The 27,609-nt window shown below is 40.0% G+C and overlaps 1 protein-coding gene across 5 annotated transcripts in view; it reads left to right on the plus strand.

The window, feature by feature from the left end:
• Window positions 1–4,934: 4,934 nt before the first annotated feature.
• RNF111 (ring finger protein 111) overlaps window positions 4,935–27,609 on the plus strand; it is a gene marked incomplete at both ends in the record, with an annotated part of 43,108 nt that continues 20,433 nt past the window's right edge. For all 5 annotated transcript variants that reach the window (XM_080693394.1, XM_080693395.1, XM_080693396.1 and 2 more), the window contains 5 exons: window positions 4,935–5,808; window positions 12,616–12,742; window positions 17,070–17,233; window positions 19,441–19,635; window positions 23,447–23,766. In XM_080693394.1, coding sequence (XP_080549520.1) covers window positions 4,935–5,808; window positions 12,616–12,742; window positions 17,070–17,233; window positions 19,441–19,635; window positions 23,447–23,766 — 1,680 coding nt within the window. The remainder of the gene's footprint in view (window positions 5,809–12,615; window positions 12,743–17,069; window positions 17,234–19,440; window positions 19,636–23,446; window positions 23,767–27,609) is intronic.

Below are 27,609 nucleotides of genomic sequence, written 5' to 3' on the forward strand. Positions count from 1 at the left end.
TAAAACTATAGTTTTATTACTGAAACTGTACAGTAACAAGCCAGTTGTAATGTCGCTGGGTAAGTGGACAGGTCTCATCTTACTTGCCTCCTTTGAAACTTTGATCAGCCAATACTTTTTACAGAAGTAAGTCTCCATGATTTCATCAAATAGCAAATAGTTCAAACTATTCTTTATTGATCCTTTGTTCTTATTTGGTTTTTAGTTATAATATACAGTATTACGATTTGTTTTCATGAACTTACCACTTTTTCTCAGTATCAAATAAAGCATGAAGTTGTATCTTGCTTAGAACCTCTTAGTTAATATGGAATTATAACTGCATGCCAGAGAACAATTATTGGTTTACAGACATAAAGCATACTACATGTGAAGTCATACTTGTTCTAACTCCCTAAAACTGGTTAAAAACCAGAGCAGATTTCACCGGAAAGACCTTATTGTTTTGGCTTCAGGGCATAAAATGATGAAAAGAAATTGAGTTTAGTAAATGATGCTGTGAATCACTTCTTTGGAAGTTCATTTATGGATCTATGTTCTCAGAGTTTGCCTCTTTTTTTGCCAAGTTTTCATCACCTCTCAGTATGTCCATTAGGACCTTTGAGCGTGGCTCAGTAATTAAGAATGAAGAGTCAGCCAGGCGTGGTGGCGCACGCTTGTAATCCCAGTGGTTGGGAGGCTGAGACAGGAGGATCACACAGGTTTGAAGCTAGCCACAGCTACTTAGTGAAGCTCTCAGTAATTTAGTGAGACCCTGTTTCCAAATAAAGTATAAAATAGGTCTGGGAGTATAGCCCGGAGGTAGAAAAGTCCCTGGGTTTCACCCCCAGTACCACAAAAAAAAAAAAAAAAAAAAAGAAGAGGTGCACACTTGTAATCCCAGCATTTGGGAGGCTGAGAGAGAAGGATCACATTTTGAGAACAGCCTCAGCTACTACTTAGTTAGGCCCTTTGTAACTCATTGAGATCCTGTTTCAAAATAAAGAATAAAAATAGGGCTAGAGGTGTAGCTCAGAGGTAGAATGCCCCTGGGTTCTATCCCCAGTACGGAAAAAAAAAAAAAAAAAAAAAGAATGAGGAGTCTAAAGTGGCAGCTCTTTCCTCCTCACCAAGTAAAGGCTGTCTCCTCAGAGATTCAACTTGGTGTAACTGCTAGGAGACCTGGACTTCTCAAAGAACCCTAGGTCTTTCCAAAAGACATCCTGACTCTTCTGTTGCTAGTGGGGTTCATAATTATCTCATGCCCAGAGATCATATTTTCCTCTTGACCTTTGCCAACAGCTTACTAAGATGTTTCAGTGGTTTTAGTACATTCACAGGATTGAACAGCCATCACCACAGCCAAATTTAGAACATTTCAGTTCGTCAAAGAGAAACCCTAAGCTGAGCATGGTGGCAAACTTCTGTCATCCCAGTATTTGGGAGGCTGAGACAGGAGGGTCACAGGTTCAAGACCAACCTCAGCAACCTAGTGAGACTCCCAGCAACAACAACAAAAAATAAGGGCTAGAGGCATGGTGGCACATGCCTGTAACCCTAGTACTTGGGAGTCTGAGACAGGAGGATTACAGGCTTGAAGCCAGCTTCAGCATCTTTGTGAGGTTCTCAGCAACTTGATACAATACTGTTCCCAAATAAAATAAAGTGGGCTAGGATTGTATCTTTGAGGTAGCATACCCCTGGATTTAATCCATAGCACCACAAAAAGGGGGGAGCGAGGAATGTAGGTGAGCTCAGTGGTTATGTAGACTGCCCCTGGGCTCAAAAAAGAAACCCTATAGTTTTGGGGCTTGGTAACCTAATCTTCCTGTCATCCCCAGCCTTAACCACTAATCCGCTTTATATCTGTATAGATTTGCCTGTTCTGGGCATTTTATATAAAAGGAATCTCATACTATGTAGTTTTTTATGATTGGCTAATAATGCTCATTTATTAGGATGATATGTAACTGTTTATCCATATTGTAACTTGAATTGGTCCTTCATTTCTTTAACTAGGTAATAATGGTATCACTAAGTAATTATGGCATGAATTGGTTCATGGATATTTATGTTTCCACTCTTTCTTTGGCATTTGACTCATGTGGCGTTTTCTTTGTGTGAATGTATCTTTTCAGTTCTCCTGAATGTAGGCCTAGGAGTAGAATTGTTGGGATTTATGGTAATTCTATGTTTAATGTTGGGGGGGTTGCTGAGGATTGAAGACAGGGCCTTGTGTGTGCTAAGCACATGGTTTAGTACTCAGCTGTACCCCCAGCCCTGTAATCTTTTGAGGAACTATCAGACTGATTTCTAAAGTGACTGCACCATTTTACATATCTTCTCTAACACATTTAACTGTAGACATTCTGGTGCCCTCCCCAAGTCTTCTGGCACATATATCTGTGTGTCATTGTGATTGTGTGTGTGTGTTTGTGATGCTGGGGATTACAACTAGGGGGATTCTACCTCCAAGCTACACCCCAGCCCAATTTTCTTTTTTTGATTTGAAATAGGCTCTAGGTTGCTGTTGAAAGTCTCGATATTTTGCTGAGGCTTTCCTTGAACCAGTGATCCTCCTATCTCAGACTCCCAAGTATTGGAATTACAGCATGTGCCACCACACCTGGTGTGACTCATGATTACTTGCCTTTAACTCAGTTGACCCTTGTATGACTGGCTGCCTCTATAATTTGCTCATCATCATGCCTGCATGCTCACTGAATTGTGTACCTACTTTACCACTGATCTTGCTGAGCTCCAGCCAGGATATGACACAAGGGCTGATCTTGGATATAACACCGCCTGTCCTTGCAAATAACAGAAGATAGGGCTTTCAGCTGTTTTCTGTAGGAGTAGGCCGTTCCACTTTTTACTGCTATTTGTTCTGATAATAAAGCTATCTACTAAAATAAAGTGGAAGACCTATGAGATTGTATTTCTGTAACTGCAGAAACACATCTGGTTTAAAAATGTATGTTAATGGGGAAACAAAGCTATAGTATCAGGAGTTAGAATAGTAGTTACAGCTCTTGGTAGATTATAGAGTCAGGGAAGAAGATTTCGTGACCAAGAGAAAAACATGTCGACTAGTCTTTTGAATTTATTTTTACAAATTAATATTTTTTTAATTTTACATGAAAATGTGATCTGACATATATTGTATAATTTTGTGTGTGTGTGTGGGGGGGGGATACTGGCCACTGAATCCCCATGAGCATTTTACCTGTAAGCTATACCTCCAGTCCTATGTTTATTCTTTATTTTGAAACAGGGTCTCACTTAGTTGCAAAGGACCTCACCAAGTAGTTGAGGCAGTCCTCGAACTCGAGATCCTCCTATCTCACCCTCATGAATGCTGGGATTACAAGTACGCGCCATCATGCCTGGCTCCCCGAGCCCTATTTTACCTATTATTTGGAAACAGGGTCTTGCTAGGTTGATGAGTCTTACTACTTGCTGAGGCTGTCCTTGAACCTGCAATCCTCCTGTCTTAGCTTCCCAAGTACTAGGATTACAGATTTGTATCAGCCATTGTATATTTTTTAAAGGGAGTCTTTTATTTTTCCTTGTCTTTTTGGACTGGGGATCAAACCCAGAGTAGTGCACTTGCCAGGCAAGTGCTTTGCCACTGAGCTACATCCCAACCCTCAGCCATTGTATATTTTTAAAATAAGGTTAAACATGCCAGGCATGGTGGCACACGCTTGTAATCCTCGCGCTTGGGAGGCGGAGACAGGAGGATCGCGCAGGTTCGAAGCCAGCTGCGCTGGCGTAAGAGACCCTGTTTCAAAAATATAAAATAGGTCTGGGAGTGTAGCCTGGAGGTAGAAGGGCTTCCAGGAACCCCAGTACCACCAAAAAAAAAAAAAAAAAAAAGGTTAAACACATCTATCTGTATAGATGTTTATTATTTCCTAAGGTTGTAAATGTTCAAAATCTTTTCTTTAAGCTTTTTGAATTCTATACTTTGTTGTTACCCATAGTCACCCCACTGTGTAGTTAGCACATTGTAACTTTTTACTCCTAACTATAACTAGTGCCCACTGATCAATCCCAACCTCCCACCTCCTTACTCCGCTCACCTCTAGTGACCACTTCTCAACTGTTATGAGATGAGCTTTTTTAGATTTCATCTATGAGTGAGATCATGTAGTATTTGCTATTTCACTTAACATAATAATTTCCAGTTCCATCAATTTTCCACAAATGATCACATTTCATTTTCTATAGCTGAATAATATTCCATGGTTTATATATACCACATTTTCTTTATGCATTCATTAGATGGTGGGCAGTTAGGGTGTGCTTATTTCTTGGCTATTGTGAATAATGCTACAGTGAACGTGCAGATGTCTCTTTGACAGACATTTAATTTCCTTTGGGTTATAAAATAATTAGGATTGTTGAATTATATGGTAGACTTTTATATTCTGATTCTTTAGATTTACTAAAATAAACTTTAAAAAACTTGTTTGATTTTGATCAAATATATCACCAAAGGTAGCAAAATATACAGTAGTACCAGTGTTTGGTTAATAGAAGTTTCCAAGTAGGCTTTATGTTCCGTGATTGTTACTGCATTTCAGACATAAGTAGAGGTATCAAAGAAGGATATTTTATAAGACGGTAAAGTGCCCGAGCACAGTGGTGCATGCCTGTGATCAGAGTACTTGGGAGGCTGAGACAGGAAGATCACAATTTCAAGGCCAGCTTGAGAAACTTAACGAGACCCTGTTTGAAAATAAGAGGGCTGGAGGTGTAGCTCAGAGGTGAAACCCTTAGGTTCAATACACACACACACACACACACACACGAGAAAGGCAGTTTTGCTTTATTAAAAGGGATGTTCTTAGTAGAATTTGAGAGTATACTTCAATGACATAGCATGATAAACATGTTAAAAATCTTTTTAATGTCTTTTTGTGTCTTCTAGGACCGTCTTAAAGCTTCCCATGTCTCAATGGACTCCTGAATATAAAAAGCTGTATACCTTAAAAGTGGATATGAAGAGTGAGATTCCTTCTGATGCACCAAAGACACAGGAAACTCTGAAAGGGATCCTTCTGCATCCAGAGCCCATTGGGGCGGCCAAAAGTTTTCCTGCAGGAGTTGAAATGATTAACAGTAAAGTGGGGAATGAATTCTCTCACTTGTGTGATGATTCTCAAAAACAAGAGAAGGACATGAATGGTAACCAGCAAGAACAAGAAAAAAATGTTGTGAGGAAAAAACGCAAAAGCCAGCAGGCTGGCCCTTCCTACATGCAGAATTGTGTGAAAGAGAACCAGGGAATCTTAGGATTGAGGCAGCACTTAGAAACACCCAGTGAAGATAACGATTCCTCCTTCAGTGACTGTCTTTCTTCTCCTTCATCCAGTCTGCATTTTGGAGACTCTGATACTGTGACTTCAGATGAAGATAAAGAAGTCTCTGTAAGACATTCCCAGGCCATTCTGAGTGCTAAAAGTAGAAGTCATAGTGCACGGTCCCACAAGTGGCCCCGGACTGAGACGGAATCTGTGTCAGGATTGCTAATGAAAAGACCCTGTTTTCATAGCAGTTCATTAAGGAGACTTCCATGCAGAAAGAGATTTGTAAAAAACAATTCCTCACAGAGGACACAGAAGCAAAAAGAGAGGATATTAATGCAGAGGAAAAAAAGAGAAGTGTTAGCACGGAGAAAATATGCATTGCTTCCCAGTTCTAGTAGTTCTAGTGAGAATGACCTCAGCAGCGAATCCTCTTCCAGCTCATCTACTGACGGAGAAGAGGATTTGTTTGTTTCTGCGAGTGAAAACCACCAAAACAATTCAGCTGCTCCCTCAGGTAAGAATGTTTCAGTAAAACATGGGAGATACTATTTTATATTGGTTCCTATTTTCTTGTTTCTGTGACATATGGCTTTCACTATATTTAAAAGAAATATCAAGCTGGGCGTGGTGGCGCACGCTTGTAATCCCCGCGCTTGGGAGGCAGAGACAGGAGGATCGCGCAGGTTGGAAACCAGCTGTGGGCACTGGCTTAGGAGACCCTGTTTCCAAATAAAAATGTAAAATAGGTCTGGGAGTGTAGTTCAGAGGTAGAAGGGCTTCCAGGAACCCCAGTACCACCAAAAAAAAAAAAAAAAAAAAAAAAAAAAATCAAGTTCTATTAGTTTTTATTTTTAAACAACATAAATTACCAACTAATACATTAAACTATGACTCTGATTCCAAGATAAAAATAAAAAATTTCTAGTGATATAAAGTCAGAATTAGTTGTCTTTTTTTAAAATAATAACCATTTATGCTCTCTTATGCATAGATTTTATTTTATTATTTTATTTTAGTTTTTGCAGTACTGGGGATGGAACCCAGGGGCATTTTACCTCTGAGCCACACCCCCAGCACTATTTTTTTTATTCTTTATTTTGAAACAGTAGCACTGAATTGCAGAGGGCCTCACTAAGTAGTAGCTGAGGCTGTCCGCGAACCATGATCCTCCAGTCTCAGCCTCTCAAATGCTGGGATTATAAGTGTGCACCACCACGCCTGGCCATAGATTATATTTTAAATAAGTTGTTGATTTATGGAACATTTTTTCCCCTGTATTCTTTAGTATGTTTAACTTTTGTGAATACTTTTTAAGATATCTATGTAATGGGTTTTTTTCACATTTAATCATAGTAAGAACAATTCTAATCACTAAAAGACTGCTTAGTAATGACTTTTTCCTAAAGTACTTTGTTCTTGTTATTCACTGTTACCTTACCATGTCTGTAGAGCTGAAAAATACTTTCAGATATTTGAGTGGAAACTTACTTAAATACTGGGGCTCATGAACTTGTGGTTCTGACAGTGCTCAGTAGAGCATGTGAGGGGGAGAGAGCTCTTTTCCGAGTGCTTTCCTACACTCTTTCCCTCTCACATAAACACACACAGACAGAATCTGTATGTATATAGGTGTTTATTTGTGGTGCTGGGGATTGTACCCCCGGGCATTTTACCTCTGAACTATAGCCCAACCCGTTTTCCTTTTTATTTTGAGGCAGGGTTTCATTAAATTGCAGAGAGCTTCACTACTTCCTGAGGCTGTGGCTTAAACCTGCGCTCCTCCTGTCTCAGCTTGCCAAGTACAGGGATTACAGGCATGCACCATCACGCCTGGCAGAATAGATATTTAAGTAGATAAGTTTATGCATAGACTTCCTTGTATATAGACCATTCCAAGATAATGCATCATTTTAATTTTTTAATTTTTTAATTTTTTTTTGTGGTACTGGGGATGGAACCCAGGGGTTTTTCTACCTCCGGGCTACACTCCCAGACCTATTTTATACTTTATTTGGAAACAGGGTCTCACTAAGTAGCTGAGGCTGGCTTCGAATCTGTGCTATCCTGCTTCAGCCTCCCAAGCGCAGGGATTACAAGCATGTGCCACCATGCCCGACTGCATCATTTTCTTTTTAGACTTACAATCTAAAGAGTTATTGAAGTCAGTATTGAAGAGCTAAATCTGAACCAAAAGAACTAAGGTTAATTTCTTGAGAAATTTGGAAATAAGGGGATTAGTGGTTAGAGAGTTTCAAAGTGTAGGAACATGGTTTCTTTTTTCTTTTCTTTCTTTTTTTTTTTGGTAGGTCTGGGGATGGAACCCAGAGGCATTTGACCTCCGAGCTACACCCCCTGCCCAATTTTTTATTCTTTATTTTGAAACCGGGTCTCACTGAGTTGTGAAGGGCCTCACTAAGTAGCTGAGGCTGTCCGCGAACCGCAGTCCTCCAGTCTCAGCCTCCCGAATGCTGGGATTACAAGCGTGCGCCACCACGCCCGGCTGGAACATGGTTTCTAATGCACAAAGCTTTCCTAGTTTTTGCCTGATATCCTGTCAAGGTTAGAGCCTAGTAGTCTGCTGTTCAAATGTACTATTTTCCTTCCTTCTTATTCTGTATTGTCTATATTGGCCCGTTGTTTTTCATTTTTATTTTTCTATCTTTGCCAGAACCCTAAAATCAGTAGCCTTGGTGTTAGCTAGGTTCAGTTCATTTTTATTAGTTATTTGTCCTGAGATTGAGCTCAGTGTTCTATCTCTGAGCAAGACCCCCCCCAACCCTGTTTAATTTTTACTTTTTAAACTTTTGAAACAGGGTCTCACTATATCGTTGTGGTTCTTGTTAATTGCTGAGGCTGGCCTTGAACCTGCTATTACCTTGACTCAGCTTCCCAAAAACTTGGATTACAGGCATGTGTTACCATGCTGAGCCAGTTATATTATTTTTAGACATTACCCTCAGATGTTTATCTCTGGAAACATAAACTCAGAGAGTTGATGTACTCTTGATGTTTTCTGGGTTCTATATAAATATTTTGTTTTAAACTAGTTTTTTATTATTATTATTATTATTATTATTTTTGGTGGTACTGGGGTTCCTGGAAGCCCTTCTATCTCCAGACTACACTCCCAGACCTATTTTTACATTTTTATTTGGAAACAGGGTCTCCTAAGCCAGCACGCGCGGCTGGCTTCGAACCTGCGCGATCCTCCTGTCTCTGCCTCCCAAGCGCGGGGATTACAAGCGTGCGCCACCACGCCCGGCTAAACTAGTTTTTTTTTTTTTTAAAAAAAAAACAACAATGATTTAATATTAAGAAAGTATAAAATAAGAGGGAAAGTTATCTTTTCTTCAAATTTTTTTTTTCTTCAGTATTGGGGATCGAACTCAGGGACATTCTACCTCCGAGGTACACCTCCCAGCCCTATTTTTATTCTTTATTTTGAAATAGGGTCTAAGTTTTAGAGCACCTCAGTACTTAGCGGAGGCTGGTAGCGAACCTGTGATCCTCCTGTCTCAACCTCCCAAGGATTGGGATTGCAAGCATGCGCCATACTCCTGGCTCTCTTCAGTCTTATTACACAGATACCACTACTGGCAGTTTGTTTGTGGGAGTGCAGGGGTAGGATACTGGGGATTGAACCAACCTGGCTTGTTGCCAGTTTCTTGATGCAAGGATGAATAAATGTAGGTTTTTGCATATCAGTATGCAGAATTATCTCATTTTTTATAACAGTTGCATAGTTCCCTGTGTTTCGATATTCTAGCAGTTTCTTTTTTGTACTGGGGATTGAACCCAGGAGCATTCTACCTTTGAGCTACATCGCAGCCCTGTTGTTGTTTTTATTCTTGATTTTGGAAAGGGTCTCTTTTTCTTATGCCAGGTCTCTATACGTATAAGGATATTTTAAGGAATAATCCCTACAATGTGCAGTAACTGAGCAAAATAGCACACTCTGTAATTACAGCAACTGCGGAGGCTGAGGCAGGAAGATCCCAGGTTTAAGGCCAGCCTTGGCAACTTAGTGAGGCACTGTCTCAAAATAAAAAGTGAAGAGGTCTCTGGCTTAGTGGTGGAGTGCTTGCCTAATGTGTTGTGAGGCCCTGGATGAGGCCATCCCCAGCAGTACCAAAAATAAAATTAAAAGTGCGTCTGAGGCATATGCCTTTAAAACGTTTGCTAGCTGCTTTTATGACAGTTTCCCTAAGGAGTTCGCATCTGGTCCCTCTGCTCCCTGACAGCGCTGAAGATGTCATGATGACGGAAAGCGCCTCGCACCGTGTGTGCCACTGGTGTGCTGCGTCCATTCTCATTTCATTCCGTGTTCTTACGAGGTAGAGTCCACTCTCATCACCTCAGAAACGAAACACTTATGAAATTATTTTTGAATAACTTATATTCAAAATATTTAAACTGAAATGGTGATGAGACTTAACTCTTCCAAGAAGTTTCAGTTCTTTCAAACAGTTGTCTTCTTTAGGAGATAGAGTTCTTTTCTACACATGCTCTTTTCTTTTTTTCTTTTCTTTTTTTTTTTTTTTTGTGGTACTGGGGATAGAACCCAGGGCCTTCTACCTCCAGGCTACACTCCCAGACTTATTTTATATTTTATTTTGAAACAGGGTCTTGCTAAGTTGCCGAGAGCCTCACTAAGTAGCTGAGGCTGGCTTTGAACCTGCACAGTCTTCCTGTCTCAGCTTCCCAAGCACTGGAATTACAAGCATGTGCAACCACACCTGGCTTACACACGCTTTTTTCGTGTGTGTAGTTCTGGTGATCGAACCCAGGGACATCCTACCCCTGAGCAACACTCTTGCCCTGTTTTATTTCTACTTTGAAACAGGGTCTCACTAGGTTGTTAAGAGTCTCACTACTTGCTGAGGCTGTCCTTGAACCTGTGATCCTCCTGTCTCAGCCTCCCAAGTACTGGGATTACAAAGTTGTGCCACCATGGCCGGCTCGGGACATGTTTTGATGGCTGACTTTATTAGAGATACTGTCATGTAAAGTGACCTGCAAAAATTATTAGCTAATTTAAGTGGTAGAATGTATTTTAGTATGTATTAACGTAGGGATGGAATGTCCCAACTTTTAGTCTTATCTATTAAATAGTAATATCAGTTACTCCAGAACTACTGGGACATTTTTCATACCGTGCATATCAACATTTACTAGTTATTGCTGTAGTGAATTCATAAAAAAAGTTTTACATTTTGTTTTTTGTAGTATCTTAAAACTCTAAAGCTCACCAGTTGTAGATGACTTACTGGTTTTACCAACTCACCCCAAAATGAGTTGTCATTATTTTGCACTGTATTACAAACATTACTTCACTTGTTAAAATTACCATATTTTCAGATAAATCTTTGCTTCTCACTGTACCATTATTAGTTGGCTTCTGAATTTTTTTAGGGTTTTCTGTTTATGCATAGAAAGCCAAAATTATATGTCACTTGTTTGTTAGCAGGCTCGTTGGCAGCTCGATTATTTCCAGTTACCATTTAGGCAGAGGATTTGTACATTCTATCTTGTTCCCTCTAATACTTGTTAAGAACTTCAGATATTAACCTAATAAAAACTGTAAGCATATCATTCATTTTAATGATGTTTGATGTTTTTCTGAGCTCTCTTCAGTAACCTTATCTCAACTGCTCACTTTCCGCTTTAGAGCATGAAATCTTGGGGTTTTCTGATTAGCTGTGGATGAAACTTCCTTATAATTTATTAAATTTTTAGTTAATAGGTGTTAAATGATTATTTCTTCTTCAGACTTGAAAGAAATGTAAACATTATATATGCTACCAAAAAGAGAATCTAAATATGTCAGGCCCATCTTCCCACTGTGGAGAAAAGAAATTTCATTTATTTATTCATTTTGGTGGTACTGGGGATGGAACCCAGGGATATTCTACACTGCAGCCCTATTTTTTATTCTTCATTTTGAAACAGGGTCTCACTGAGTTGCAAAGGGCCTTGCTAAGTAGCTGAGGCTGGCTCTGAACTTGTGTCCTCCTATCTCAGCCTCCCAAATGCTGGGAGGGTTACAAGGGTGCACCACCACACCCAGCAGAGAGAAAACATTTTAACTACTTTGAAATAGAAACTTTTAGGAATATTAAAGTAGGTGTGTTATGGTGAAATTATTTATTTATATATAAATAGAATAAATATTAACTTAGAAATATTGCCTATTATCTCCATTTCCTGAGAATAGTTTTTATTCACACAGATTACCTTAGACATAATTGTCTTGGTATTTGCTAAAATTACTTTTCTGAAGTCATCAAGCATAATATTCTAAGCACATCATCCTTATACACTTTGTATGAGATATAGTACTTGCTGACTCCATGAACTGCTTTCACTGGAAACTTCATCTCAAATTAATGATACTGTTTTACCTTACATTATTAAATGGTATTTATAAACTGTATGCAATAGATGTATATTTATTCCTCAAGTGTCCCTCATACTGCATTGACTTTTAAAGTGTTTTAAAAGTTTTTACATGCAACTTACAATTGTACAGTCCTAATATCTGGAATTATATCTAAATGTGTAAATATTTCTTTTTTTTATAAAAATAACACTGATCAATTTTTGGCTTTGTTTATATTCATGGTGTAATTTTCAGACATAACAAAAGAAGTATACATGAACCTCCTACATATTCATATCTCATGTCAGTTATTAATATTTTGCCATTCGTTATCTCTTAACTGTTTTTTCATTAAATGACATCATATATGGTATTTTGTTTGATTTTCACTTAGCATAATTTTTTGAAGTTCATCCTTACATTAGTTACTAGTTTCTATTTATTCTCTTTTAGTGTATGAATACACCACATTTTATTTGTCAGTTGATGACATTTGAATTGTTTATAGTATTTGCCTTCTGTTGAACATGTTGTGCTGAATATTTAGTGCAAATCTTTGTTTTCGTTTGTGTTGGATAGCATGCTATGGGAATCAGACCCGATTCTAATTCCAAAGCTCACAATTTTTACACAAACTAATTGTTATATCGTAGCTACTTCATAAGTGAGTGCTGGTTATTATCAAAAGCATAATTCTCCTTCCAGTTGTCTTTTGATCCACCTCTTGTCTTTTGAATTCACATTTAAAATTTCTGGAGTTCTAGCAGCTTTGACTTTTATTATGGGATTCTTCTGTTGGGTATCTATCAAGAGAAATTATTACACAATTCTTTCAGTGTTTTTGTGTGAATTTTGTAGTCTTCATAGTAAAAATAAAAATATTTGTCTAGCAACCAGCCAGTCAGCAGATGACTTTTAAATGTTTCTTCTCTTTGTTTCCAGGAAATATCGATGAAGATGTTGTGGTGATAGAAGCTTCCTTCACTCCCCAGGTCACTGCCAATGAAGAAATTAATGTTACCTCAACTGACAGTGAAGTGGAGATTGTAACCGTTGGAGAAAGCTATCGGTGAGAGTTTAATTTTTAGTTGTGTATTTGAAGGTTTAAAATTTTTAAAACATTTTTGGTACAGAGAATTTTGTGAGACACTCGCATGTGTGCATGGGCACACGCACACATACACACACATGCATTTTTTCCCGTTAGAGGTCCAGTTTGAGTATACCTGTGTTAGATTAGTGGTTTTCAGATTAGGCTGCCTTAAATTCATCTGGAGAGCCGGACATGGTGGTGCACGCTTGTAATCCCAGTACTTGCGAGGCTGAGACAGGAGGATCCAGGTTTGCAGCCAGCCTCAATTACTTTGGGCTAGGCCCTTCGCAACTTAGTGAAACTTTCTTTTAAAATATAGAATAAAAAAATGCAGCTGGATGTGGTGGTGCCCACTGCAATCCCAGCATTTTGGAGTGGGAGGCAGGGGGATTGCAGTTCACAGACAGCCTCTGCTATGTCCTGAGACCCTTTGCAACTCAATGAGACTCTGTTTCAAAATAAAGAATAAAAAATAGGGCAGGGTTCCATCCCCAGTACCACAAAAAAAAAGAAATAAGTATCTTTTGGGCAATAATGTGCAGCCTTAAGTATAAAATTTCAAGAAACATTTCAAGAAAAGTGTTATTTTTATGGCTAACAATGTGAGAATCTATGTATCTACTACTAACACCAAGTGGTATTTATAACATTACCTATGACTCAAAGGGAGACAAGAACACAGGCATTTTTAAGTAAAATAGCTATTTATTCAGCCTCTCGTCATGCCAAAATTTTCTGCCTATGTACCGCTATAATTAGGACCCCTTCCACAATAGGCAGATTTTACATCACATTACATTTCCTGTTACGTGATTAAATAAAAATGTAAAATGTAGAGCCAAGCTTTTGTGGCGTATGCTTGTCCCAGCATTTGGGAGGCAGAGACCGGAGGATCACAGTTCGCAGCCAGCCTCAGCTACTTAGTGAAGCCCTTTTTAACTCAGTGAGACCCTGTTTCAAAATAAAGAATAAAAAATAGGGCTGGGCGTGTAGCTCAGTGGTAGAATGCTCCAGGGTTCAATCCTCAGTACTGGAGAAAGGAAAAAAAAAAAAAAATCTCTAGGAAACACTCTTTCCCAATCCAAGGAAAGTAGAATCTTTAGGGATTAGTATCTTTTTTTTTTTTTTTTTTTTTTTTTGGTGGTACTGGGGTTCCTGGAAACCCTTCTACCTCCGGGCTACACTCCCAGACCTATTTTATATTTTTATTTGGAAACAGGGTCTCTTAAGCCAGTATGTCTGGCTTCGAACCTGTGAGATCCTCCTGTCTCTGCCTCCCAAGCGCTAGGATTACAAGTGTGTGCCACCATGCCTGGCTAGGGATTAGTATCTCTTAAGCACCCCGAGTGTGCAGTCAGAGTTAAGGATCATTACATAAATAAATTTTTTACTTTGTGGTTTTTATAAAATTGATTTTATTATATAGAGAATTCATAAACTCCTTTTAAATATAGTTAAGTTATTTATTGTGGTACTAAGGATTGAACTCAAGATACCTTCAAGATACACACCCAGGTCAATGTTTTTTCTTTTTCTTTTCTTTTCTTTTCTTTTTTTTTTTTTTTTTTTGTGGTACTGCAGATTGAACCCATGGGCATTTTGTCTCCAAGCTACACCCCAGCCCTATTTTATTCTTAATTTGAAACAGGAAACAGGGCCTCACTAAGTAGCTGAGTCTGGCTGAGAACCTCGATCCTGCTGTCTCAGCCTTCCAAGTGCTGGAATTACAGGTGTGCCACCATGACCACTCCTTTGAAATTTAGATGTGAATAATACACAAATATTGGGGATGGTACTAAGTTTTTTTCCTCAGTATTAAAATTAAACCCAGAGACACTCTACCGACTGAACTATACCCTCATCACATTTTATTTTGAGAATGGGGTCTTGTGAAGTTGCCACGCCTGGTCTCAGTCTTTGCTATCCTCCTGGCTCAGCCTCCTGAGTAGCTTGTGTTTACAGGCCTCTCAGGAATTGTTAATGGTCCTGTCTCTTATCATACAAAACCATTTTATCCAAAGACATTGGTTTACACTGCTGGCCAAAACTATAAAACACTTTTTCAAACATTGCCTCAGGAATTAAACTTTATGCTCCTGTGTCTTTGAGAATTTCATTCAAAAAATTTGAAATCTATGCCGGATTTTTACATGATAAACAAGTTAATGTTTAGGGTTTTTGATTATATGCTTTAAAAACATAGAACAAGAGCCAGACATGGTGGCGCACACCTGTAATCCTAGCGTTTGGGAGGCTGAGACAGGAGGATCGCACAGGTTCAAAGCCAGCCTCAGCAACTTAGTGAGACCCTGTTTCCAAATAAAGTATAGAAAAGGTCTGAGAGTATAGCCTGGAGGTAGAAAAGCCCCTGGGTTCCACCCCTAGTAACACACACATGCACACAGAACAAACAAGTGAGGTTTTCTATGGCTACCGTACTTGGCGTAGTCTCTCTACTTCTGCTAGCCCCTGACATTTCTTTGGGGTCTGTTTATTTCCTTATATTCTGTTAGCACAGTACCAGAAGCTTAGCTTGGTTCAGAATCCCCAAAACCATGATTTGCAAATCCAGCGTGGGCTGAACAAGACCACATGGGGCCGTATGAGTGTGTGCTGTGCTTTTTTCTTCTTCTATTTATGGCAAATAATTTGGACATTACCATAAAATGTAAATAACTGAGTATAACCCAGGTGAGTATTCATAATAACTATGCAGTGTTCTTGAAATGGAATCCCATATTTTATATGAATAATTGATTAGTGTGACATAACTTTTCTTTGATACTGGGGATTGAATCAGGGGCGCTTTACCCACAGAATTACATCCCCAACTCCCCACTTCTTTAAAAATTTGAATACAGTATGTATGTTTGTGAAACGTCGAAACCAATTTCAGTATTATAAACAGGGAAGTGGAAGCGGGATGGCTCTGGAGGGAGAGGCACCAGGCACTGTGTGCATGTGTTTCTATCCACTGAACTTCAGTGTGATGTACGGTTACAGTGCACTAATAAACGTATGTTTAAAAAAAAGGTATGTGAGCCGGATGTGGTGGCACACGCTTGCAATCCCAGTACTTGGGAGGCAGATACAGGATCACAGGTTTGCGGCCAGCTTCTGCAACTTAGACCCTGTTTCAAAATAAAAGAATAAAACAAGGCTAGAAGTATAGCTCAGAAGTAGAATGCCCCTGGGTTCCATCCCCGCACACACACACACAAAAGTATGTGCTGGGAAGCACTTTTGCTCCCATTCTAGCCTTTTTATGCTGTGGCACACTTCTTGGAACCTCAGTTTTCTAATCTATAAAATGAGAACAACAGCTGAGTGTGGTGGTGCACACTTGTAATCCTAGAACTTGGGAGGCTGAGACAGGAGAGTCGCAGATTTGAGGATAGCCTCAGCATGTAGTGAGACTGATTGATCTAGAGAGACTCTGTTTCAAAATAAAATAAAATAGGGCTGGGAGTGTAGGTTGGAGGATTCAGTCTCCAGTACCACAAAAAGAAAAAATAATGAGAACAACAATATTATACATTTTTAGCCGGGCGTGTTGGCGCAGGCTTGTAATCCCAGCATTTGGGAGGGTGAGACAGGAGGATCGTGGTTCGTGGACGGCTTCAGCTACCTAGTGAGGCCCTTTGCAACTCAGACCCAGTTTCAAAATAAAGAATAAAAAAGAGGGCAGGGGTTTCATCCCCAGACCTGCCCCCCTCCCCCCAAAAAAATAAAATAAGTAAATTATATATATAAAATTATATATATATATACACGTTTGTTTTGAGACTCAGTCTTGCTAGATTGATGAGATTGGTCTCAAGCTTCTGAGCCTCCTGTCTCAGCCTGCTGATTTAGCTAGGAGTACAGATGTGCCCAGCTGTAACATGGTATTTCTTAAATTCATTGGTCACTTGGTTGTAGTTGTGTCTGTTCAGCTCAGTTCAGCAAGTGCCAGGCATTGTGCTGGTTGCCATTTTTAATCCTGTTACCATTATTTCTTTGGATTTAACTTATTTTGTAAGATTTTGGATTTCTGGCTGGATGTGATGATGTGCATCTGTAACATCACTTAGTGGGAGGCTGAGACAGGAGTATTACAGGTTTGAGGCCAGCCTCACCAATTTAGTGAAACCATGTTTCAAAATTAAAAAAAAAAATAAAAGGCTGAGGGTGTAATTTTGAAGTAGAATACCTCTGGGTTCAATCTCTAGAACTAACAAAAAAAAAAGATTTTAGATTTTTGGGGCATCTAAAAATTTGTTCTTTAATCCTATTTACTAATTTATTTTTGATGTCCTTTAAGGTCTCGTTCAACTCTTGGACACTCCCGATCTCATTGGAGCCAAGGTTCAAGTGCTCATGCAGGTCGGCCACAGGAGACACGCAGCCGCAGTAGGATTTCCACTGTCATACAGCCCTTGAGGCAGAGCGCAGCAGAAGTTGTGGACCTTACTGTCGATGAAGATGGTAACCTGGAGTAGTTGCTTTAGAATTATGAAGCAAATTTGATAGAATGATTTTTTTTTTTTTTTTTTGTGGTACTGAGGTTTCTGGAAACCCTTCTACCTCCGGGCTACACTCCCAGACCTATTTTATACTTTTTTATTTGGAAACAGGGTCTCTTAAGTCAGCGCGGCTGGCTTCAAACCTGTGCGATCCTCCTTGTCTCCGCCTCCCAAGTGGAGACACCACCACGCCCGGCATAGAATGAAAATCTTAAGCAAACATTTTGTAATCAAAAGTTAAAAATTAAACTCAAATTTTAATTTTTGTAAAAAATACTGATGAGTATTACTGTTGATAAACATTTTTCTTTATTCTTGGTGGTACTGCGGATAGAACCCAGGGGCATTCATTATACCGCTGAGCTACTCCCCTACCCCTATTTTTTAGTGTTGTTGTTGTTATTTGTTTTTTTGGCTGTACTAGGGAGCGAACCCAGGGGCATTCTACCTCCAAGCTGCACCCCCAGCCCTTTTTTTTTTTTTAATTCTTTATTTTGAAACAAGGTCTCACTAATTTGCGGAGGGCTCACTGAGTAGCTGAGGCTGTCCGCAAACCACAGTCCTCCTGTCTCTGCCTCCCGAATTTTGGGATTACAAGCGTGCCCCACCACACCCAGCTTAGTCTTATTATTTTTGAAACAGGGTCTCACTGAGTACTGAAGGGCCTTGCTAAGTAGCTGAGGCTGTCTGCATACCGAGATCTTCCGGTCTCAGCCTCCCATATGTTGGGATTATAAGCATGCACCACCAAGCCTGGCCCTTTACAAACATTTTAAATTTACCTTTTTCATGTGTTTATCTTAATTATATTTGCAAAAAATATTTTGAAAACAAGCTTGGGAAATGAGATTAAAACAGTAAAAATTTGTAGCTAGTGTTTATTATATTGCTATATGTGTTTTATGTGTGAGATCTCAGTTCATTCTAACAGTTCTATGAAGAAAATTATATTACTTTTCTAGTTCTACAGATGAGGAAGTAGATTGTCTTTAAGTAATTTATCAGTAGTCATGGTGTAGTGGTGAGAACAGAAAACAGAATTGTTATCCAAGTAGCCTCACCTTGGAATTTGCTGTGTACCAGAGACAGAGTGGTTTGTATGTAGTTTGTAACATGGTTTTGACAGCCTTTGGGCATAGTAGAGGAACCTTTAGTTTCCTTCATTGTGGTAGATCAGAAAAATTTGTAGTTACCTGGAAAAACTTTTAATCTCTTAAGTGCATTTTAAGAGTTTTTATTTTTTATTTTTATTTTTATTTGTGGGTCTGGGATGGAACCCAGGGGCATTCAAACTTCGAGCTACACCCCCTGCTCTATTTTTAATTCTTTATTTTGAAACAGGGTCTCACTAAGTTGCAGAGGGCATTATTAAGTAGCTGAGGCTGTCCGCGAACCATGATCCTTTGATCTCCTCTTTCCAAATGCTGGGATTACAAGTACGTGCCACCATGCCTGGTTTAAGAATTTTGTAAATGAATCATCCCCCCCCACCCCACCCCCCAGGTACTGGGGATAGAACCTAAGGGCATTCTACCTCTTGAGCTACATCCCCAGCCCTATTTTTTTTTTTTTCTTTTTTATTCTTTAATTTGGAACAGGGTCTTACAAAGTTGTGTGAGGCCTCTCTAAGTAGCTGAGACTGGCTCTGAACCTGTAATCCTCCTGTCTCAGCCTCCCAAGTACTGGGATTACGGGCATGGGCCACCACACCCGGCTTCATTTTTTATTTTGAAACAGGACCTCTGGCCAAGTTGCAGGAGGCCTCACTAAGTAGCTGAGGCTAGCTGTGAATCTGCTCTTCTCCTGTCTCAGCCTCCCAAGTACTAGGATTACAAGAATGCGCCATAACATCAGCCCTTTTTATTTTGAAACAGCATCTTACTGTGTTGCAGAGGGCTAAACATCAACCTGGAATCCTCCTTTCTTAAGTCTCCCAAATACTGGGATTACAAGCATGCATTACCACACCCTTCTAATGCAGTAGTTCAGTTTGATGTTACAATTTAGCTTTATGGAAGTACTTTTTTATTATATGTTATACTTGTTTCAGAGTTTGTTTTGTTTTTAATGTTTGTTACTTTTAGTAATTATTAAAAAATGTTAGCTTGTGTTAAAATATAACCCTATAATCTGTTGTGAAATACTAAGTAGACACATTGTGTTTTGTAGAACCTACTGTAGTACCAACCACTTCTGCAAGAATGGAATCACAAACGACTAGCGCTTCCATTAACAATTCAAATCCATCTACCTCTGAGCAGACCTCTGATACTGCCTCAGCTGTCACTAGTAGCCAACCTTCCACAGTATCGGAGACTTCAGCTACTCTTACAAGCAATAGTACAACTGGTACTTCTACTGGAGGTATGTGAAAAGTATGTGCTTAGGCTGATTTTTGTCAATGCTTTTGTTAAGGAAAAGTATTATTGTTTTGTTTTTGTTTTTTTGTTTGTGGTACTGGGGATTGAACCCAGGGACAGTCAAACCTCATAGCTGTACCCTCAGCCCAATTTTTTATTTTTTATTTTGAAACAGGTCTAAATTGTGTAGGGCCTCATTAAGTAGTTTAAGATTTTAGTTGTGTTAGCAGAAATGTATTTTTTATTTGTTTCTTTGTTTGTTTTGGTAGTTGGGATTGAACCCAGGGACACTCTACCACTGAGCTACAGCCCAGCCCAGCAAATATTGTAATTTTATATTATAATAAACTTCATATGTAACCAAAGTAGTGTTTATTAGAATTTGATTTTATATTTGAAGCTGGGCTTGATGATGCACACCTATAATCCCAGTACTGAGCAAGAAGTGAAACTCATCAGCCTAGTGAGACCCTGTTTCAAAATAGAAATAAAAATAGGGCTGGGGGTATAACTTAGAGATAGACTGTCTCTGGATTCAACCCCCAATATCATACACACAACAAACAAAAAAAACAAGAAAAAGAAAAAAGAAAAGAGTTGCAAGTGTAGCTCAGATGTAGAATGCCCCTGGGTTCAATCCCCAGTACAAATAAATAAATATATAGAAATTAGACTATGATTTCATATTTGAATTATTGTGGTTTATCTGACCAAAGTATTGCAATTGATCAACTAAGAGAACTTAGGGACAAAATTTAATGGCTGACACCAAATGCGTGTCAATAAAAGAAATCTTAGGTAAGTTGGACTGCATCAAAATTTAAAATTTTCATGCATCAAAGGACTATCAAGAACTGGGGTCAGACGCACCCTTGAGAATGTGGGACAAATAGTTGGGCAAAGAGGGTGCTCGGATTAGAGCCTGCCAGGAGGTGAGGCCGGCGACGGACACAGCAAAGCTGGGATCGGAGCCTGCCGTGAGGCAAGGCCGGTGCTGGGGCCTCCAAGACCGGGATCGGAGCCTGCCGAGGTGTTAGGCCAGTGCCGGGGCCAACGGCCAGCATCGGAGCCTTCCGTGAGGCAAGGCTGTTATTGAGGCCTCCAAGGCCGGGATCAGAGCCTGCCGAGGTGTTAGACCGGTGCTGGGGCCAGAGAGGCCGGGATCGAAGCCTGCCACGAGGCAAGGCTGGTGCTGGAGTCTCCGAGGCCGGGATCAGAGCCTGCTAAGGGGTTAGGCCGGTGCCGAGGCCACTCGCCGGCATCAGAGCCTTCTGTGAGGCAAGGCCGCTATTGAGACCTCTCTAGGCAGGGATAGGAGCCTGCCGAGGGGTTAGGCCGGTGCTGGGGCCAACGAGGCTGGGATTGGAGCCTGCCGCGAGGCAAGGCCGGTGCTGGGGCCTCTGAGGCCGGGATCGGAGTCTGCCACGAGGAAGGCCGATGCGGGGGCCTCCAAGGCCGGGATCGGAGCCTGCTGAGGAGTTAGGCTGGTGCCGGGGCCAGTGGCCGGCATCGGAGCCTTCCGTGAGGCAAGGCCGCTACTGAGGCCTCCGAGGCCTGGATCGGAGCCTGCTGAGGGGTCAACGAGGCCTGGATCAGAGCCTGCGTGAGGCAAGGCCAGTGCTGGGGCCTCCGAGGCCGGGATCAGAGCCAGCTGAGGGGTTAGGCCAGTGTCAGGGCCATCGAGGCCAGAACTGGGGCCTCCCATGAGGCAAGGCTGTGGCTTGAGCCAGCGAGGTCTGATCAGCCCACCGGGTAGCCAGGCCACAACTGGGGCCGTCAAGAGTGGGATCGGTATTTGCAATGTGGCATGCACAGAGAAATATTGCAGAAAATTAAAACCAGATGCTTCCCCTAATCAGCAAAAACTAGGAGGAAAGGGGCAACAGGAAGTGGTCGAGCTATAGAAAGGGCCCTATAGTGAAGCAATTAAAGTGACCAATCAGAGGGTATGGAATAGGGGAGGATGGAGCCTCTTTAAAAAGCAGGAGGTACATAAACAAATGTATCAAAGTTAATCACCAAACAAGCATGGGATCGAGGGAGGGGGGGGGAATGGGATGGGGACTGGATGAGGGCTAATTGGATGATGTGTGCTTGTATATCCTCTCAAGTCTTATATTCCAATGTGATGTATGATTACAATGCACTAATAAAAATAAATTAAAAAAAAAAAAAGAACTGGGGTCGGGTGTAGTGGTACGTGCCTGTAATCCCAGCATTCATGAGGCAGAGACCAGAGGATTGCGGTTCACAGACAGACTCAGCTATTTTGCGAGGCCCTTTGCAACTCATTGAGACCCTGTTTCAAAAAAATAAAAGGAGAACGGGGCGTGGTGCCGCACGCATGTAATCCCAGTATTCGGGAGGCTGAGACCTGAGAATCACGGTTCGCGGACAGCCTCAGCTACTTAGTGAGGCCCTCTGCAACTTAGTGAGACCCTGTTTCAAAACAAAATAAAGAATAAAAAATAAGGCAGGGGGTGTAGCTCAGAGGTCAAATGCCCCTGGGTTCCACCCCCAGACCCACAAATAAATAAATATAAAAAGAATATAAAAAAATAGGACTGGGGGTGTAGCTCAGAGGTAGAATGCCCCTGGGTTCCATCCCCAGTACTGGGAAGAAAAAACAAACAAACAAACAAAACTAGGCTAGCCAGGCATGGTTATACACATTTGTAATCCCAGTTCTTGGAAGTCTGAGACAGGAGGATTGTGCAGGTTTGAAGCCAGCCTCAGCTACTACTTAGTGAGGGGCTCAGCAGCATGGTGAGAGAGACCTTGTTTTCAAATAAAATATAAAATAGGTCTGGGTGTGTAGCCCGGGGGTAGAAAAGCCTCTGGGTTCCACCCCCAGTACCGCACCACACCACACACACACACACACACACACACGCACATGCTGAGACAGTGGGATCACAAGTGTTTGAACAGCCTCAGCAGCATAGTGAGTATCATCATTCTCAAGAAATCCTGTTTTAAAACAAAAACAAGGACTATCAAGATAGTGAAAAACAGCCACCAAGTATAAGAAAAATATTTGCAAATTAAAGATTTGATAAAGATTTTAGTATCCAGAATATGTAAGATCTCTTAAAAATTGGCACTCTGACAACCCAGTTTACAAATGGGCAGATAACTCAGTCATCTTTCCAAAAAGAGAAACAACGAAAGAAACACATTCAGAGATGCCCATAAATGCAAGTCAAAACCATAATGAGCTACCACTAACACCCATGAGAGTGTCAGTCTATCAGTCTATCCATACATCTCTACTGGGGATTAACTCAGGGGCACTCTACCACTGAGCTGTATCTCTTGGCCTTTTTTTTTTTTTTTTTTGGTAGTACTGGGAGTGGAACCCAGAGGCCTTCTACCTCCAGGCTATTCTCCCAGACCCATTTTGTATTTTATTTGGAAATAGCGTCTCACTAAGTTGCTGAGAGCCTCACTAAGTAGCTGAGGCTGGCTTTGAACCTATGCGATCCTCCTGTCTCAGCCTCCCAAGCGCTGGGATTACAAGTGTGCACTACCACGCCCGGCGATGATGAGCTTTCTAAGGCCCCAAAATGTGGTTTTTCTCTCCTTGCTAAGGCTGTACCTTAGGGTGTAGAAACTTTAAACTTAGTCTTCTTTTTGAAGCCATATTGTTAATGGTTTCCTACTTGAGAAAAATGCAGTGAAGACCACCACTCAAAATCATATGAAGTGTATTCTCACGTCTAAAGGTTTGAAGTTATTGAACCTTTGTTGTTTATACACAGTACTTAGTTTTAAACAGTGCTGATATTTATGCTTTGCATTTTTTCTGTTTCAAGATGACTCAAGGAGAACTGTATCTAGTGCTGTAACAGAAGCTGGGCCCCCTGCAATGCCAAGGCTACCTTCCTGCTGTCCCCAGCACTCGCCCTGTGGAGGGCCGTCACAGAGCCACCATGCAGTAGGACATCCACACACAAGTTGCTTTCAGCAGCATGGCCACCATTTTCAGCATCACCACCACCACCACCACCCTCCCCATCCAGCCGTCCCAGTGTCTCCTTCCTTTAGCGATCCTGCTTGCCCTGTGGAAAGACCTACTCCAGTACAAGCGCCTTGTGCAGCAAACAGTAGTTCTGGTACCAGCTACCACGACCAGGTAGGTGGAATGTGACGAGCCTTTCCCCTTCCCGCCTTTCCTTCTGTCCTCCCTTTTAAAATTGTGTGCCTTCTGAAAGGAGGAGGAAAAACTCTAATAAGCGTTAGAAACTAAATAATTTGTTTTGTGATCAGAAATGACTAATTTGGGTCTGAAATTTTTAAAACAACTTTTTTCACAAGATCTAAATTATTGCAAATAATCAAGAGGAACAATAATATGGGAAATTATATTTAATTTAAATTACTTTTTAAATGTGAAATGATTTTTAGTAATTTTGGTTAAAAACCTGTGAAACTCATCTTTGGGAATTTATTTCAAAACTGTGTTAAAACTGTGCTGTTGTAATCCACCAGGTGCAAATATCTCCTGGTTTATTCTGCCTTCCACTCGGAGGTCGTTACAGCCTTCATGCACCTAGAATAAGTAGCTTTCTCAGGTACAGGCCTGCAGTGAAGTGCCCCAGGAGCAGATGAGGCTTATAGTTTTAGAGAACTGAAATTGGTTGTAAATTATTTGTGAGTGCTTAAAATGTCAAATGATTTTAAATTAGTACTGAGCACATGAAGCAAATAAAGTAAAAAATTAAGCACTATGTTAATTTTTACTGAGTTGGCTTTGTATAATTGTGATCTAAATGTGGGTATTTGTGTGTTTTATAAACCAAAAGATAAAATTTCATCGAATAATTGTAACTATCATGTAACATGGTAGGAAAAAGTTAGAAACTTTAAAGTAGAAAATTCAGAGCATGTCTGTTACTTTAACTTTTTCTAAAGTACCAGCTTCTTTTTAAATTTGATTGCTATCTCTTCTGAGTGACCAGTTAAAATAATTAAGGAGGGATTTTTATGAAAATATAAAGTTTGCTGCTATTATGAAGAGGAAAGTTGAAAAAGTTTAATAGAAAAGGTGGTTAGTGAAGCTGTAGATGTTTTGGCTCTGGCGCTGTCTCAGGGTATTAACTGGTTGTCTGGATTTGTTCTACCCTTGCGAATGAGGTAGCATGAAGGAAACTTGTGAGCTGAATGAAAGGCTTTGCTGGAAAATAAAACTTCCTTTTAATAGAAGTTTGGGCTCAAAAAAGGCTTTATAAAAATCAGAGGTAACTGGTGAAAATGTGGGTTTACCAGCTTCTCTTGCATTCGTTAACGAGCTGCCAAAAGATATCTTTCTTTCACAGAATTTTCCATTGTTGAATAATAAATACAACTGGTTTATGAAATTAGTTGCATATAGAACATTTTCTTTCAACCTTAGTCTACATAGTTATCTATAGATTACCTCTTTCAGTTCTGTCCAGTGTAAAATGTAAACTCTTTACCCATCTCTAAATAGAGGTGTGTTTGGACTACCAGTAAAACTTGGGAAGAATCAGCAGGGCCCCAGGTATTCAATGGAGATATAGGTAAGTAGAGAGATTTTGAAGATGACAGTTTGAGGCTTTTATAGGTGTTAAGGGAATTCTGATATTTGCCACATCCACATAAGATATAACTTCATGTAGTCTACACTCGAGACTTATGTGGGCTCAGCTGAAAGCTGGGGAACGAAAGAAGCAAACATCCAGACTTCAGGGATTGTGATTATGCTGCTGTCAGATTGCAAACAGGCAAAAAGGTCAGGGGTACAGTCACAGAAGTCAGAGCAGTCGCCCAGCTCTGTGTAAAGCAATACCTGTTTTGCTTATACTCACTTTTCTTTCTAGAATAAGAATTGTGAAGTTCTTACTGTTGTTTTTCTTTTATCTTCACTTTTAGTTTTATCTTTGGTTCCTTCTAGGAGAATCTTCATCCTACTTCATTCTTAGAGAGTATTCTTTTTGTTGACTGTTTAGCAACTTATTTTATATACTTTTATTGGTGCATTGTAATTGTACATCATAGTGAGGTTCAGAGAGATAGGAACAGACATGCACACAGCTCTTGGTGGGTTTCCCTTTCTCCCCTTTCCCCGTACATGTGATTGAGATTGGCGCTGGTCATTTTGTATGTGTACATAGCATTATTTGAACAGTTTATCATTGTCAAGTCTTCCACCACCACCCCTGCCTCCATGCTGACCCCCTCCATTGTTCCACTGGAATTTCTCCTTTATCTGAAATCCTTTTTACTTAGGGAATGTTCTTAATCTTTGCATAGAGATGAAGACAAAATGAAACTTCGCTGACTTTTTAGGATGCTCCTACTTCAGTCCATTTGTCAATTTTAATCTAAGGGATTAAATGGAAAATAATTCGAACCATAAGCATAGATGCACAGCCTCGTGATATTATCTTAAACCCTGTTTAGCTTAATTAGAGGCGTACACTTTATTTGCCAATTGAACAGGAAGAGGGCTGATATTTACTTAGCTGACTATATGCACATAGTATCGAAGAGAGGGACTCTCCCTTTTCTCCTTCTGCTAACCCCTGCTCCTGTCCTTTTCACTGTCTTGAGCTCCTTTAGTTGTTCTGAGCCCAAAGCCCATTGAAAGAGAAAACACTGATGTCGTTTCTCTGAGGTTATTGGGTGACCTGGGCCTCTGGCAGTCAGTATTCTAGCTTATTTCTTCTCCAGTTTTCAGCTTCGAGTACCAAACAGTTGCTGTATATACTTCATATGTAATATCAAATCTCTGTTCTCTTTAATCACATTTTGAAAACTAGCTATACTTAACAAGAATAGGAAGGAATTTAAGAATATAGAGAGCAATTGTTTTTAATGATCTGCTTTTTTGTGTGTGGTGTTACTGGAGATTAGCCCAGGGGCATTCTACCTCTGATCGATACCCCCCAGCTCTATTTTATTTTTTATATTGAAATAGGATCTCACTAAATTGCTGAGGCTGGCTGCAAATCTGCGTCCTCCTGTCTCAGCCTCTTAAATACTGGGATTACAAGTGTGCACCACCACACCCGGCTATAATCTGCTTTAGAGTAAGGTGAAAGTATTCTATTTAGGAGTTAAAAAATTTTAATGGTTGGGCCAGGATGTAGCTCAGTGGCGCTCTGGGTTCCATCCCCGGTTCCAAAAAAGAAAAACAAAAAACAAAACAAAAAAAAAAAAACACAACCCCTTTAAAAAGTTTTAATGGTCTCATAGTTGTACATATCGGTCGGGTACAATACAATAGCCCAATAAATGTATACAGTGTATAATAGTCAAATTAGGGTAATAGGCATTTCCATTTCCTCAAACATTATTTCTTTTGTTGGGAACCTTAAGACTCTTCTAGTTATTTTGAAATATAGTTTTATAGGCTATAGTTACTCTGCTATGTACTTAGGACTTTTTCAAATTAAAAAATTTAACTACTGAGGAAGGGAGATGGATTCTATACTCCAGTATTTTCCAACTTAGTAATCAGGCTTTCTCCCCAAATTATATTCCCAGTAAAAGGAAGCATTGCTTTTTATTTTATGTATGTATGTATGTATATATTTGTTTATTGTAGTACTGGGAATTGAACCTAGGGGAACACTACCACTGAGCTGTATTCTCAACCCTTTTTAAAATTTATTTTGAGACGGGGTTCCTAAATTGGACAGGGTGCTTCAAATTTGTGATCCTCCGCCTCAGCCTCTTAAGTAGCTGGGATTACAGGTATACACCACCATGCCTAGTTAATTTTAATACTTAGCCTAAATAATCTGTGCTATTTATTTTTTGGATGATATAGATTTACTTGCATTAATAGAGTTTTAGTTGAATGCTTGCTGTTAAGACAGTTTAGAAATTTGGGACAGATATGTTTTTATCTAGAACCTTAATGTTTTCAGTGCTGTAATAATACATTTTCTAAGAAATCCTAAATTACTGCTCAGAATTTTGAGGTAAAGTAGAATATGTGACTTTGAAG

The sequence above is a fragment of the Muscardinus avellanarius genome, assembly GCF_963383645.1.
Source record: "Muscardinus avellanarius genome assembly, chromosome: 3".
Lineage (NCBI taxonomy): Eukaryota > Metazoa > Chordata > Mammalia > Rodentia > Gliridae > Muscardinus > Muscardinus avellanarius.